General features: G+C 39.4%; 1 protein-coding gene across 2 annotated transcripts in view; it reads right to left on the bottom strand.

The window, feature by feature from the left end:
- The window catches only part of LOC135195842 (transmembrane protein adipocyte-associated 1-like), a 99,204-nt gene that overhangs the window by 15,066 nt on the left and 67,333 nt on the right, over window positions 1-16,805 (bottom strand). For both annotated transcript variants that reach the window (XM_064222360.1, XM_064222359.1), the window contains exon 7: window positions 8,730-8,847. In XM_064222360.1, coding sequence (XP_064078430.1) covers window positions 8,730-8,847 — 118 coding nt within the window. The remainder of the gene's footprint in view (window positions 1-8,729; window positions 8,848-16,805) is intronic.

Here is a 16,805-nt window from a genome sequence, read left to right on the forward strand (position 1 = left end):
TTTCTATTAATTGCCACAAAAGATATCTCCTAAGTTCCTTATAAAATATTCTATTGTTTCTTGCAACACAAACCTGACTTTCATGTAATCTTTCATCCGCTATAAGTGAAAAAAATACAGAACTTCCCCTACTATTTGCTTTTCAAAAATCCTCATTACATGTACTGGGACTTTATTCAATAATTATCTTTAGTGCACAATGCCTTCAAAATCTCACAAGGATATTAAATATTGTCAATAATAATTACCAAATAAGTAACAATATTCATTTTGTTTACCTGAAGCTTAAGTTTTCAAACAATTACGTTATTGAGAGAGGTGTGTATGTGTGTATTTCGGAAGGGATCTCGGTTTTACTGTTTTAATCTTGGGAATGACCAAAACCGATCTTTCCCAAGCAGGGGTGGACTTAGAGAAGCCTCGGAAGGAAGAGGAAGAAGGAGGAGTAGGACTTAAGAGACTACCTGCCTCACTCACTTCCCCACCTACCTCCTCCTTCCTGAGAGCCACCCTTGTCCCATGCTGGAGGGACAAGGTAGCTTTCTCATCAGAAATAATCGCCACCATATTGTAGCAGACGGTACACGCATCGGGATGCCGGATCATGTAGCCCTCAACTACATGGCCGCAGGGCTTGAAAAGGGTAGCGGGGCACCCTTCAGAATGAATAAAAGAAAACTCTGGATGTTTTCGCCTGCTTCGGATTCCGTCCTCCGGAAGGTAGAGGTCAGCCCAGTGTATGGGGTCTGGGACACGCCGGACCGGAGAGAAAGAAAGTCCTAATCTCTAGTCTGGTCGAACTGAATCAGAAGGCTACGAATTGTCGTAGTCGTATACTTAAACCATCTACCGTCCCCACCGGAGTGGTGAACGAAACGAGAGAACAGAAACTGAGCTGCGGAAACTTAGTATAATAACTCCGGTGGCGAGTGTGATGGTAAGTCACACTACGTCAGAACCTTAAAGGTCCGGAGATATCTATAGAGTTTTTATAAATATATCTGGTAACCAGGAGTAATCCCTAAAGAGCTTAGCCTACTCAGTCTCATAATCTCGTTGCCATAAGCAATGCCGGCGGAACCGGACTGAAACGAGCAGAACAGGAGAAGGTAAATCCTATACCTGAGCCTGAACGCATCGAGGGGGGGAGCGCAACTCCCAGCCCGATACATTTCTCCTTGAGTGAGACGGCGGAGACAATGGGGAGAAGAGATAACTGAGCGGCGGAGCAGTATAAATGTACAGGCAGTCCCCGGGTTACGACGGCTCCGGCTTACGACGTTCCGAGGTTACGACGCTTTTTCTTAAATATTCATTGAAATTCCAAGTATCCAAAGAGACATTATCCAGTAATTTGATCAGAGAGAGAGAGAGAGAGAGGAGACGGGGAGAGAAGGAGAGAGAGAGCGAGATAGTAGAGGAGAGAGAGAGAGATAGAGAGAGAGAGAGGAGAGAGAGAGAGAGAGAGAGAGAGGTGTCTTGGCAAATGAGATCATTTGCCAATGGTCTTGAGGATTGACGTAACGTTTATTTTCTGAACAGATAGGACAGAGAAGTGTTCGTTTCATTAAACGGCCTCTGACTCATGCCAGTAAATGTTTATAAGCCTATTTAAAGATACGTTTACTTTATTAGTCTATATGATACGTAAATAGTAATCAACTGTTCTTGTAGCCCTCAAGATTTGGCAAAATCGAAGTATCCAAAGAGAGACATTATCCAGTAATTTAATCAGAGAGAGAGAGAGAGAGAGGAGAGAGAGGAGAGAGAGAGAGAGAGAGAGAGAGAGAGAGAGAGAGAGAGAGAGGCGTCTTGGCAACAATGGTCTTGGGGATTGACGTAACGTTTATTTTCTGAACAGATAGGACAGAGAAGTGTTCGTTTCATTAAACGGCCTCTGACTCATGCCAGTAAATGTTTTGTTGATACTAATATATAAGCCTATTTAAAGATACGTTTACTTTAATTAGTCTATATGATACATAAATAGTAATCAACTGTTCTTGTAGCCCTCAAGATTTGGCAAAATCACTCCAGGTTGTACATAAAACTTCAAGAATGTAGTGTCACCAGAGGATTACAATAGTTTTTACCTTCAAGAACCAGCATTTTTTGATGAAAATAACTCCAGGTTGTACATAAAACTACAGGAAACAACATGTAGTGTAACCAAAGGATTACAAGTAAGGTTTTTATAACTTTTTATTAGTTTAAGACATTTTTCCAACGTCGTTCCGGCTTACGACGATTTTCGGGTTACAACGCGTCTTAAGAACGGAACCCCCGTCGTAACCCGGGGACTGCCTGTACAATCCGGTGCGCTGCCCGCTGGCTGGTGTGATGCTAGACCACTATCAAGCCGGCGGAGCTACTCACTCGGAGACATCAAGGTGATTACATATAATACCAGTAATCCTCCCTCTCCGACCCCTACCCCCCCCACTTGAACGAAAAAATTCTAGTGGCCGTTCATCGGTAAGGTTACTAGCACCGCGAGCTATAAGACAGCGTCAGGCAGAGCCGAGCTGGGAAGTGGGGGGAGAGGGGGGGTGGTTGGTCGTGATCGCTTGGCCACAATACCCGATCAGAGATAGGCACCTACTGGAGGCTGTGTAGCTTACTACTATGGAGGTAGTAGACCGACTGGGCCCATGGCCAGTCGTGATTGGTACTTCGACCAATCGGTGATCACTCTCAAACGGAAGGTCATAGCATACTACTAAAGGGGGCAGGAGGCGGTGAGCCCACTGTTTTCCTAAAGGAGGCTAGGCCAAGACGATATACATACCAGACCACCCAAATTAACAATATAATCTACAATACAATAGTGAGGTATCATGGAAGAGTTGCAAGAGGAACATAAGGTGTCAGGAGAATACCCAGCATTGAACTAGCCTAACCCTCTGAGATCACTATGGATCCGGTCAGGTAACACTCAACCAAACCCTTCAAATCGAAATTTTGACCTGGTCAGGTAGGAGGGTAGGTCCAACAATATGACAAGAGAGAGAGACTTTATCCTTGAAGCCCTCCCAGCAAGCACCGTAGCGCCGACGGGGGGAGAGGCCTAAGGGGTAAAGGTGTAGGGGGCACCTGGCCTACCTTCCCAACCTAGTTTAGGCCTGGTCGGGTAAGCCAGGGAAGGAAAGCAACACTTCCAACCTCTCAGTGATATGAAAATCATAAATGTGCATAAACAATCTAATATACAATAAGCAATAGAATAATGAGGTATCATGGAAGAGTTGCAAGAAGAACATAAGGTGTAAGGAAAATACCCAGCATGGATCTAACCTAACTCTCCGAGATCACTATGGATCCGGTCAGGTAGGCCAGATAAACCTCCAAGGACGTCATGGCGTGGACAGTGGGCACTCAACCAAACCCTCCATACTCGAAATTTTCGATCTGGTCGGGTAGGGGGGAATAGGTCTAACAGTATGACAAGAGAGACTCTCTATCCTTGGTATCCTCCCCGTAAGCACCGTAGCGCGGACGGGGGGAGAGGTAAGGGTATAGGGGTAGGGGCACCTAGCCTACCTCCCAAAACCTAATCTAGGCCTGGTCGGTTAAGCTAGGGAAGGAAAGCAACACATCCAACCTCTTCAGTGATATAAAATCATAAACGTGCATAAATCAAAAACCTATCTAGTTCGCATTCCAATAATAATAACGCAGTCGTCTGATGCTACACCCAAATGGCGGTTTTTAAGGGACCGAAGGCTATAAATGGAATGCATCGTAACCATACGAATTACGAACACCCAATTTGGAATACTCAAGTTGGATTGAAGAAGCAGAGTTCCACAGAAGACGTAGCTTCGGTAAATTAAGGCACCAAGGGAGCAATTGAAGACACGTGCGAACACACAAAGGTTAATTACAGGAATGAAGATAGCAGGTGGGTAGTAGTAGCGAGAGCGAGTGGAAGATAGGGGGGAGTAACCTTAGTAACGGCTCTCGCCGTGGGAGGGATTTTGAAAGGAATCCTCTAATTGGCAAGAAGACCTGTTGGTAGTGGCTTCCACTCGCCCTAGTGCTATACCGACGCCCTTGGGGTGATCGAGCTGAGGGTAGTAACTTCAGCATACCATGCTAGCTTTTTTCTCTGGTATATTTAGGATCTATTTATACTTGGAAAAGTGAGCTACAGGAACTTTTCACCGGCAGACACAGATCGAACCCAGAAAAATCGAAATATCGTAAGACGAATTATTGTAACTTGAACAATACAGCTACCTGTACACTGTATAAAGCATACTCTAGACACCCAAAGGATTAAAGCTAGGCTTTTTTCACTTTACAGTACGTATTTATAATACAATAATGTACTGTACAATACTACTGTACAGTAAATTCTATGGTACTATACTGCATAAATATAATTTTACTTATTGCGCCATTGCGGGAATACGGCGCCATTTGACTGGTCTAGCGTGTTGTTAACTGGTCTAGTATTCCGAAAGGTGTGCGGTGGCCGTAGGCTTTAAAATCGCTTAGCGTCAAAAATCGCTTAGCATCGGCGGCCAGGAACGGAACCCTTGCCGCTAACCAATAAAAGAAATGACTTAGTAGGCATTACAAAGGTAAATGATTAAAGAAACTTCAAATAAAAAGGATTCAATGTACATGAAGCTGAAGATACTAGAGTCCTTATTAAGCTCTTAGGATACTTACAACACTTTCTATAATTATGCTGCGATTAGGACTGATATTAACACTTATCACAAGTCATATCTGGAGCTACATGCATGACTCCTAGAGGTATATTAGTAGTTAATAAATGAGGGTATAATCTAATCTAGGCATATAAGCATTAGAATTAGTAGATTCCTAATTAATGTACTACACAATATCACTAAGGAAGATGCAAAATAAGTGTGAAAAGTCAATTATAATAAGAAAAATATAATATACTACCTATGGTGACAACCCAGAAACATGGAATGTAACTAACAGGTAAAAAGTAAGGAAAACTTAAATACTACATAAGTATGCACAGAAAATTACACAATTTGCAGCTAACCTGTAATACGACTGAATTGTAAAACAAAAAATAAACTAAGCAAAGCCAAGATCAGTGATACATATATCACTAAGCAAAACAGTAAGTAACCAGCTATCCTAACATTATTCAAGTTTAAATGCAAACCAAAATTGGTGTAACTTGACTATAGTCCTCAATAACTAAAAAGACTATAAAAACAGCCGGAGTATATTGAAAGAATAAATATTAAGGATGATATTTAAAAGGAAATGAAAAAAATAAGGCAAACTTAAGCTGAAACAGCAAGAAACTGAGCAAACAGTAATCTGGTCAGGTTTTGGGGAATAAAACCAAAATATCTGTTTAGTCTGGGAACCACATGTTCAATGACCATTTTATGCTGCATTCTTGGGTGTGTCCCAAAAATAAGCTGACATACCTAAGGCATTTTAAATTGCTGGTTATTTTCCAAAACATTATGATATAGTAACTATAATGGGATTAGACTGAGAGAGAAAAATTATCTCCTGGTGTAGGAGTTAAGAGCCATATGCTCTTGCACCCAATTGTACAATCCTCAGGTTATGGGTACAGTGGTACCTCGAGATACGAAAGGCTCAACTTACGAAAAACTCGAGATATGAAAGCAAATACGAAGATTTTTCCGGCTTTACATACGAAAATTGTTCAAGATACGAAAGGTTGTTGCTATAAAGTCCGAGATTCGCTCGGACCACCAATAACAGGACCACCAATAACAATTTTAAAACTCGCCCGCCGCCAACTGAATACGTAGACTCGCCACCATCCTCCCGCTCTCCCATTGGTTCCTGATGCTAGTCACTGCCATAAGATCCTTCTCTCCTATTGGTCAGCATCTCTCCCATAATCCCCTGATGCATCTACGTAGCGGAGTCCTTTTTCGGCCACTTTGCGGCATCATCGGTATCGTAAGCACACGGAATTCATTCGTTCTATAAGATTTTGTTTATTAACGTAAATTTGTTAGTGATTTCATTGTAATATGTACTACTTTATCATGTTGTGTGAGAACTTTACTTCATACGTATACATACTACACAACTTAATTACATACAGTATATACGTAGCCATGGGTCCCAAGAAAGTTGAAGTAGGAAAGAAGAGGATGCTTTCTTTGGAGACAAAGATGGAGATAATTAAAAAGTATGAAGCTGGTATGCAATTGAGAGTGATCGCCCAGGAATACGGCCGAAATCCTCGACAATAGGCACCACCCTTAAGCAGAAGGATGTCATCAAAGCAGCTACACCTTCCAAGGGCGAGACTATTTTGTCCAGCAAGAGGAGCCACGTGCACGATGAAATGGAAAGGCTGCTTCTTGTCTGGATAAAAGACAAAGAAATCGCTGGCGATACGATAACGGAGATGGAAATCTGCCAAAAGGCCAGCGCTATTTTCGTCAATTTGACTGCCCACGCCGAAGACGACGAAGGAGAAGGGACATCGACGCCAACCCCAGACTTCAAGGCTTCTCATGCGTGGTTCAAAAAATTCCGTAAACAGACTGGCATCCATTCGGTGGTGCGGCATGGGGAGGCAGCCAGCTCGGACACAAAAGCGGCCGAAGTCTTCATTAAGACGTTCGACGAGATGACTCTCAAAGAAGGCTACAGTTCTCAGCAAGTCTTCAACTGTGATGAGACTGGCCTTTTTTGGAAAAAAAATGCCTCGTCAGACGTACATCACAGAGGAAGAGAAGAAGCTACCCAGGCATAAGCCTATGAAAGACAGGCTTACGCTCGCACTTTGTTCGAATGCCAGTGGGGATTGCAAGGTGAAGCCCCTACTTGTGTATCATTTGGAGACTCCTCGAGCCTTCAAGGCCCACAAAGTGCTCAAGGAGAAGCTTCCAGTGATGTGGAGGGCTACTGCGAAAGCCTGGGTAACGAGACTTTTGTTCACGGAGTGGGTAAATCTGTGTTTTGGCCCGACAGTGAAGAAATTCTTGGAAGAAAAGTGCCTCCCTCTGAAAAGTCTGCTGTTGTTGGACAATGGCCCTGCTCACCCTCCTGCCCTCGAGGAAGATATCCTAGCGGAGTATTCGTTTATCAAGGTTCTTTATCTTCCGCCTAACACCACCCCTCTCCTCCAGCCCATGGACCAGCAAGTGATATCGAACTTCAACAAGCTGTATACGAAACATCTTTTCAAGAGATGTTTCAACATCACCGATACCACAAACCTCACCTTGCGTGAATTTTGGAAGGAGCATTTCGATGTTGTGATATGCATCCGACTCATTGACCAAGCTTGGCAGGAGGTTTCGAGGAGAACCTTGAATTCCTCGTGGAGGAAACTCTGGCCTGATGCTGTATCCGCCCGAGACTTCGAGGGATTCGACGTGGGCGAAGCTGGTGCTGCAGATTTAGGAACAGTTGACGATCCTGAAACTTTCGCAACCAGATCTTGACAAGATCGTTGCACTTGGCAAGTCATCTGAAGGAGTTGGAGGCCATGCAACATAATGTCATTCAAGAAGAGTTCTCTAGCGGCAGTGAGGAGGACGACGACCCTGTGACAACGGCAGAAATTAAGGATGTTCTAGCTGCTTTTTATAAGGTGCAATCATTCGTAGAAAAGAGACACCCCGAAAAGGCTTACACAGGTCATATGCTTGCACAGTTCGATGACGTTTGCCTGCGTCATTTCAGGAACATGTCAAAAGCAGGCAGAAGCAATCTTCCTTGATAGTTATTTTCTAAAGAAGCCTTTAGTAGGAGTAAGCAAAAAGGAAGAACCAAGTGATACTACCAAAAAACAAAAAGTTGAAAGTGGTGAAGAAGTTGAAATTTTGTTTAAAAAAAAAAAAAAATGCAAAGTATAAAAAAGTAAAAAAAAAATGTAAAAATCAAAAAAAGACCAAAAAATTATTTTAATTTTAAGTTTTTTGTAAAGTTAAGTGTTACAGTCTTGTTAATATGTTTCGTAAAGTTTAGTTTATGTTTTCCTCACATTTTTTTGTTTCGTAAAGTTAAGTGTACATACATATCTGTCGTTTGTCCTCCTCCTCTGTCGCCACTTTCGGAGATAGCCTCACTCGAAAGGTAAGTTTCCACATTTTACTACATACTTAAGTATGTACGTACAAGTATTTTTTGTATACCATGTACACTAATACACTTTATTTACAGGTGCTATGTAGTACATATTAGCAGTACGTATTAAGTTAGGTATTGAATGGTCCAAATTGTTGTAGTATTTCATTGTTTATAGGTCAATTTAGCTTTATTATGAAATTTACTGGGGTGTTTGTGGAGGGCTTGGAACGGATTAGCCATTTTACATGTAAAATGCCGTTCAAGATACGAAAAATTCATGATACGAAGGCCGCCTTGGAACGGATTAATTTTGTATCTCGAGGTACCACTGTATATAGTACTCAGTAGAATAGCACTCCCAAACAAACTGCTCCCAAACTTTCACTTTTTCCCACCAATTTCCAACTTATACAAGCATAAATAGTAGAACATCCCTTTCGTTTCTTTAAATTGGGGAGGCTGAGAGATATTACCCAAGTGAACGCTTTCATCCGGAGTAATAACAATTTTTCCATATCCAGTGAGTCAAGACAGAACTTCATATTACACTAAAACATTAATGAGTACTATTGCTTAATTCTTATAAATATTCTATAAACTACAAAAAATACATAAATCATCTCGGATGGCCATTTCTGATAAAAAAAGAGATAGTTTCTTACTTGATATATGTTTTGCTGAGGAAATTCGGAGCCAGGAAGAGGGAGAGAGCTGGTGTCATCGTCATCTTCTGATTTATACGAGAAAACTATATTTTCTACTTGTTCACGACTCTTTTGCCTGTTCCAAAAAAAAAAAAGCATACAGATATACTATATACAGATCCTTCAGTAACACGACACTTATGAAACCGCCTTACAGTTAAGAATCTAGAGCTCTGTCTTCGGTTACTGTGTTATCTTAAAAAACTTAATAAATTAACAACAGCGCAGCTACTAAAAAAAGACAAATAAAATACATATCTAGGAATAACAGATATACCTTTCTTCATGTACTACTACACACATTCTATAAAACTGAACTATAAAGTATCCATCCTAGTTCCTTTTTATTAGTTTCACCACATTATACTGAACGGATTTAGCAAGTCTCACAGCAATACTTACTGGAAACCGAGGCACAAAAAAAGTATTGCACTACAAAAATTACAGCAAAATGTTCACAAAACAACAAACCTATAAGTTTGGGAAATCACCTATCTCATATACTCTTCTTGGCTAATTGGTCTCACTATAACCCAATGGCAGTCTGAGAAATTATATGCTTAAAATCAACTTCTTACCATCTTAATTTATTTCATCACAAATTTTTTGGGGGACTGGCCATTTTATGAGTCATGAAATTGTTCCAGCTAATTCAGTTTTAACTATATCTGCAATCTTTGGTGGATATTCCATTACAATATGAGGGGACTGCTGAGATTTTTTCTTAGTTTCTGAAAACAAAGGGAGGACGACATTGGACTTTCCATGCTGGAAAGTTGCTTTCTTAGAAAAACAGTTTTGCAGTGACTGTATTCCTTTGATGTTCTTATTAAGTTTGGGTTAATCTGATGTTAGTAAGTGTTAGCTGCAATGAGTAAGCTAGCTAGACCATAGAAACATATCTTGACCAGTGACACTCTGATGACTGGAGCCATCACCTTAGATGCTCCAGCTTTCATTGCAAAAAATACTCCAACCACCAGAGTTTTTGTCCTAAATACTAGTTTCTCCCGAAACCAAATCCTCCTACCAAGATCAGGTAAATCCTGTATAAGTTGGGCCCTTGCAGACTTTTCATGACTTACTCTTTAACAGTCACTTTATCAGAAGACATTCAGAGATCATCTTTAATAGCTTGATACTCAGAACCTCATGGTAGGAAATCTAATTGTTTCTTCTTTCCCAGAGATTCTGCTTTTCAAGACAAATGGGCCCTGACAAAAGAGCACCGACAATAGAGCACAAGATAATTGCGCACAGTAACAGTTGAGCACTGACACTTGAGCATAAGAAATGCAAAATCATATTTATAGATTTCATCCTAACTTTGTATCATTTCAACAACTTTTCTAGTTTTACTGCTGTCCCTATTGATGCTTTTTATCTTTTGTTTACATGTTTTGATGATAATAAAATTTTTTTTAATTAACTACTGCTGGAGTAACAACAAAATATCTACCAGGGGCATTGACATCGTAGTCATATGCAAGGAAATTTTCCACCACATATGTGAAAATAAGTTCTTGAGGGATATCTATTTCCCCTACGTTACTTGGAGCCGGTACAGGCATTCGTTTGTGTTTCCATTTTTGTTGTACAGTCCGCTGAAGTGATGATACTTAGGAAGAACAGCAGCTACTTCAGAGTGCAAATTAATTTGGGCATCTTCAATGATCCGTCTTGATCACTTGATGTTGCAGTCCTTTCACGTAGCCACATCACTGATAAGCTAGCCACTGACTTTGCAAAATCGGGTATATGATTATGTTCATTGGCATACATGCATTCATCTCCAAAATTGTACATCCCTTCTTTATGCTTTCCATTTATACAGCGCCATGATTTTTTGCCCTCTTGAGCACTCTGTCTAGTATGTAACAGTATCCTTCGTGTACTATGATTTCTTTTCCCTTTGGTGTTATCTTCTCAACAGTGTGGGTTTTATGAAATCACAAATTTTTTTAAAACTTTTGTTTTTTAAATTTTCCTAAAATGGAATGATGATAACCAAACAAGTTTAAAGATAGTAACTAAAAGACTGTAGTAACAAAACAACTAACACAGAGAGAGAGAGAGAGAGAGAGAGAGATGACGAGAGAGGAGAGAGAGAGAGAGAGAGAGAGAGAATGTGTGTTACAGTTATGATAAAAAAAACTGTAATAATTAAGCAACTAATAGAATAGAAAACATTAAAAAATATTTTGGCAAATGTTTATTGAAGTATATATATTCTTTTATTTCTTTATTGCATTATTCTTCACTAGCATAATTTTGCATTTCTGATGCTCAACTCTTATTGCGCTAAATTGTCTTGCACTCGTTTGTTGGCGCTCATTTGTCTGATGTTCAAACGTTGGTTCACATGTGGTATCGGCAGGAGAGGGAGCTAAATGAAATCACCTGGTACCCAAAGCAGTATTTCTAGATCAGAGGGCCTTTGTTCTTTATGAAAAAGGCAGATAGATGGAATTATGACTGACAATATGACTACAGTGGCAAGCATGAGGTTGGGGAGCTTGCATCACATGAGGGTCAATTTTCACAAAGCAGATCATTTGAGATTCTTCACATGAAGAAATAAAGTGGAACAGACAGCCTCAGCAGGAAAAATCAAGTACTTCCTTCACAATCTTAGTCCCAACTATAAAAATGCAGATCCTTGTAGTGTAGTAACAAAAGTGGTGTCCCCTTGTTGGATTGTTTAACCAATAGTCAACTGTCTCATGCTTCTGACAAAGCTGCTTTGGAGGTTAACCTCTTCATTACCGAAAGTTTGTTTGGAGGTAGGTGAGTACCACCATTCAAGTCTACTACACCGCACCGGGTGCATAAAGGTGGTACGCATAGTACCACCAAAACTCCTCTTTTCAGATAGGGACTTCCAATCATTCTGTAATTTCGGTTTGAAGAGTTTGGAGCAAAATAAACAGTATGACACGATGCCAGACGTATGATGAACCCAAAAAAATATTATTACTGCTTATGTGTGTAGGTGACAGATGAACTGCGTCTCGACAAAAAATCACAAAACCAGACAAGCGTAAACATGTAATAACTTCTACCCAAGTATAAAACCAGTTGTATCATCATTTACTGTATTTATTTATTTATTCACTTACTATTACATTTTACAAATAAAAGATATGAACACCAGATAAATGAAGGTAAAAATAAAGCCTTATAGTAACTTTATATATAAAAAACCAAACCAGAGAAAAAGCGAAAAAGCTATTTTTTTCTGAGGACAAGAAACTTGAAAAATTAGTTTAGATACCCCTGATGCCCCTAAAGTTGTTTTCTGTGATGAAACTAATCTTAGAAAACGTAGAAAATGACATCGACCCATTTTTGAAAGATATACTATAAAATTTGCGATTTCCATATTTATTGGCGGGGCTTTCGCTTTAGTTTTTGCTCTTTTTTTTTGTTATTACGTGCTTATTTACTGTTCTATTTTGATAATACTTCATGTGCATGTTCCAGGTGCGATATACCAACATTCTGTAAGACCGAATTTCTATTCAAGACTGTAGTTTTCTCACCGACCACCAGTGTCCCTTGTACAAGGGACACTGTGTTTCGCATTTTTTTTCATAAAATCATTTATTTTCCCTGTAGGATTATAAAACTAACAGAGAATATGCGTTATTATAGTGCTAATAATACCTGATAATTTCATTAGCCTGTCTTGATTAGTGTATTTTTGGCAAATATTTTTACGATCAGCACCCCTCCAAACTGGAGTCACTACCGAGAGATTCAGTTCGGCAGCGAACGCAATGTTTACATTCTGCTCACCCACCCAGTAAAGAAGGGGTTAACCAAGAGTGAGAAACTGCTGCACCCAGACCAGACACTGATGTTTAGGATAATACCAAGTTTTTACTTGGATGTTGCATGCCTTGAAGTTAGCAGATTTTGGGTTTTTACAATACCATTGTTCCCTAAAAACATACATTTTCAAAGTAATGTATTACTTAAACTGTTCTTCGTCTCCTTATTCTTCTCCCCCCATGTTATCCCTACATTAAGGGGTCGGTTGCTTGATGTGCCTTCTATCAAAGGCATCATACTCCACCAAAATTCTTCTCTCCATATCTTCCTTCACTTTATCTCACCATCTAATTCTCCGTCTCCCTCTTGATCTTCTTCCTCTAACAAGTTCTTCCCAAGCCCTCTTCACTCCCTCCTCATCATCCATCCTTAACAAATGCGTATACCATCTCAATCATGAATCTCTTATTACCTCTGTAATCTTTACTAAGCCTGCTCTTCTTATTTCATCATTTTCCAATCTCTCAAGCAGCAATATTCTCATAATCCACCTCAGCATGCATTCTCATCACTGTTCTCTCAAGCTTTACTTCCTCTTTTCCAATCCATACATTAACACTGGTCTTATCACTGTGCTATAGATCTTGACTTTTAGCTTGATTGGCATTTTCTTAAAACATACTATGCCAGCTACATCTCTCCACTTCCCCCACACCGCTTTTATCCTGTTGTCAAATTTCATTCTCACATCCTACCTCTTGGCTTAAGGTAGATCCTAAAGATTTAAACTTTTCCGCCTGTTTTATAATAAAGCCTCTTCTTTCTTGTATTACTATTATCTCTATCTTCTCTACTCAGCACCAAAACCTCTGTTTTATCCACATTCACCTTTTTTAAGCCACCCCTCTCTAAAGACTCCTGCTACTCTCCAACCCTTCTCTGTAGGTCTTCCTTATTTTCAGCAGTAATCATCAGATCATCAGCGCAGCATACAACAACTGCCCACAGCACTTCATTCCTGATCTCTTCACTCAACACATCTATGACCAACACAAACAAACAAACAAAAACTTAAAACTGTTCCTGGCAGCAAAAGTAAAACATTCTAAATTTATAAAAACATCAGGGGATACTAACAATGGTACCAGATGGCATAAACTAACCTAAAAGCAAGGATACCACTCAGGAATTGTTTCAAACGAGACAAACAAAATATCATGTAAAAAGAAGCTGAATGACAGTACTTGGTAGCTATGAAAAAATGCCACAGACTTAAAAACTTTCTAACATACGGCAAGCCTGAAAGAGAACTAGAAATTGGACATAATTTAAGATGACAACTGTAGTTATTACAAATGCTTTTTATGGCTCAGAAACTCAGAACACATACATCTCAAAAATAAATTAAGCAAATACTATATACCTAACCTGCCCTGTTCTCTTTCTGCCTGGTTGTTGATCAAGCCTAAGTCTTCATACTTCCCTCTTTCAGTGACTACCTGGATCTTCCTACGGGTCTTGTGTCCTGCTACTTCTACCTACTGCTTTTCTATGGTCACACCTTTTCAAAATCTCCATTTTCCTTGTCAATACCAATTTTTCTGCTACACACAGTAATAAAATTCTTTTGTACCACTCATGTGTGTCTCCTCTCTCCTATGAGACCTTTTTTATTTACTAGTCTAGCTATTTCTCTCCATTTAACCCTGGCTGCTGCTACTCTTTTTCCTTGTCTTTCCAAGCACAGCAGGTAGGGTAGCTGTAAATTCACTCTATGGGATAAAGTTATTTTATAATTTTGCCCCGGAGTAATAGAAACACTCCACTTTTTGTAAGACCTGCCCATTTATCATAACTAGATTCTCAACTTCCTTATCATTCCCATTTACTATTGTAACACATTTTGGGCATCGAAAACTCTTAATCATGTACATATATTTTATAACCCTGAGGACTTTTTGTGACACCATCTGTTACATTCAGTAAGGAGTTCTGACTTAACCCCTTTACTTTTCCCACAACTGTCATATGCCCATTTTCCCAACTTTACTTTTTTGCTGCAGCCCCTTTCCAATCTTTGCCATTTAAACATTTCTATGGCCTCTTACTCAGATAATGCTCTTAACATCGAGTCATCTACATACCACAAGCTTCCATGGGACACCATTTTGGCATTCCTTTCTAGCTTCTTCCATTATCATAAGCAGCAAAGTGCTAACCCCTGAGCCTTGATAGACACCTACATTCATCTTAAATTCTTATAAGACACCAGCCATTGCCTTCACTCTAGATTTAGTGCTACAGTAAGGTAAAAATCGCTTATTTCATCTCTTTCTAGTATCCCAGCCTTCCTAATGTCCATCAAATCATTGTCTCTGTAGTCTAAATTGCCTTTTTAAGATACATAAATATGGATATTAATCTCTTCTTTTTTTGCATGGTATTTTCTTGTAGTTACCTCATTAGGAAGGCTTCTGCTGTTACAACCTCTGGTAACAAATGTAATACAAAATTTAGGACCTATGAGCTCATTCAGTGCTGGAGTAAAAAGGTTTTGCAGGTGTAACAGGAGGAAAACCTTACAGTTGCACTATGAAATAATGGTTAGGAGAGGGTACAAAGTAAGATGGAAGAGAGGGACTATGTTATCATTATTAATAGGGCTTAGTTTTTCCAGACCTCTGAGTCTCAAGTAGACTCTTCTCGGGCTGGTTCTCAGGGATTAATCCTGAGAAAAAAAAATTAGACTTCATTTAAGAAACCAGTTTTATTTTAAAAATTTATGATGTTGTTAATTGAAAAACCTTTGCTTTCAGCAAGAATATTTTTCATTTTTGAATTCCGTAGATAAACTGATCTTTGTTGGGTCCAATTTGGGCATTCAACAAGTAAATGTTGCACTGTCATGGGTGCTTGACATCTATTACACTTCACTGGGTCAGCATGTGGTGTCGACATCAAGTGACCATGCGAGTATCTTGTGTCCTATACAGAGCCTTGTTAGGATTACCTCTTTTGATCTTTCTTTTTGTGAAGATGTCCTCCATGCATACACTTCAGTTTTTATACTTTTAAGCTTATTTGTGGTTGGCAACAGGGACCATTCTCTTTTCCAATCTTGGTATATCAATGGTTTAACAGATGTTATCCAGTCTGACACTGGGGCATGTGTAACTGTTGGAGGGATAGTGCAGGCTAATTTGGCACCAGAGTCTGCATTTTCATTTCCTTTTATTCCCACGTGTGCTGGAATCCAACATATTTCCATTGATAATCCTGATTGGAGGAGTTGATGAATTTTTATTTGTATTTCTTGTACTATTTGATTTACTGGTTTATAACGACTTATAGCATCTATAGCACTACGTGAGTCACTGAAAATAATAAACACTTGCTTTTTCCTCAGATATTATATCAACGGCCATTTGTATGGCCATGGGTTTAACAGTAAATACTGATGATATTAATGGTAGGCTTCTTTTGATTAATATATTTTTCGAATATGCAGAAGCTCCTACTCCAATATTATTTTTGGAGCTGTCTGTATATACCATGAATTTGTCTCCTTTTCTTCTAATGTGCTCCTAAGCATGTTGGCAGTACATTTATGTACTAGTCATTTGTCTTTTAAGTAGGTAAGATAGGAAGGTACATAATTTTATTCGTTTTAACTTCCATGGTGATGACAATTCTATTGGTGGGTGAAAAATTGGATTTATGTTATGAAAGTTCATTAGGTAATTAGCTCTTTTTGGGAAAGAGCTACTACTATGAACTTCTGTTTCTGGATTATAATTTTGAATATGAATGGAGGTAGTACATACAAAGAATGAAAGGGGCTGTAGCTGGGGGCAAAAGGGATGTTGCAAAGATCCTACAGTGCACCCCATAATGTGCAACAGTCTGGCATGAAACCAAAGTGACCACTAAAAATTTCCACCATTTTTTACAACTTATGCTCCTGCATCTTTGCCAATATTTTTCATAGCTTTCTCAAACAGACTCATTCCCATACAATTTCCTCATTGAAGTGTATCCCCTTTCCCTTTTTATACCATGATCACTGTATGAAAATTTCTCACTCTTTTGGTCCTATATCTTCTTTTGTTAGGTTGTCATGGATAACAGTCACTCTTGCAGTTTTCACTAAGTCATCGGTGCAAGAGCTTTCACATTCCATCTTCCTGAAAGGCCTTCTAATGTCTTCTGCTGTAAGGAATATTGGTCCTCCATTATCCCAACATCTTTCAGATCATGCTC

This window comes from Macrobrachium nipponense, chromosome 16, assembly GCF_015104395.2.
Source record: "Macrobrachium nipponense isolate FS-2020 chromosome 16, ASM1510439v2, whole genome shotgun sequence".
NCBI classification, from domain to species: Eukaryota; Metazoa; Arthropoda; class Malacostraca; order Decapoda; family Palaemonidae; genus Macrobrachium; species Macrobrachium nipponense.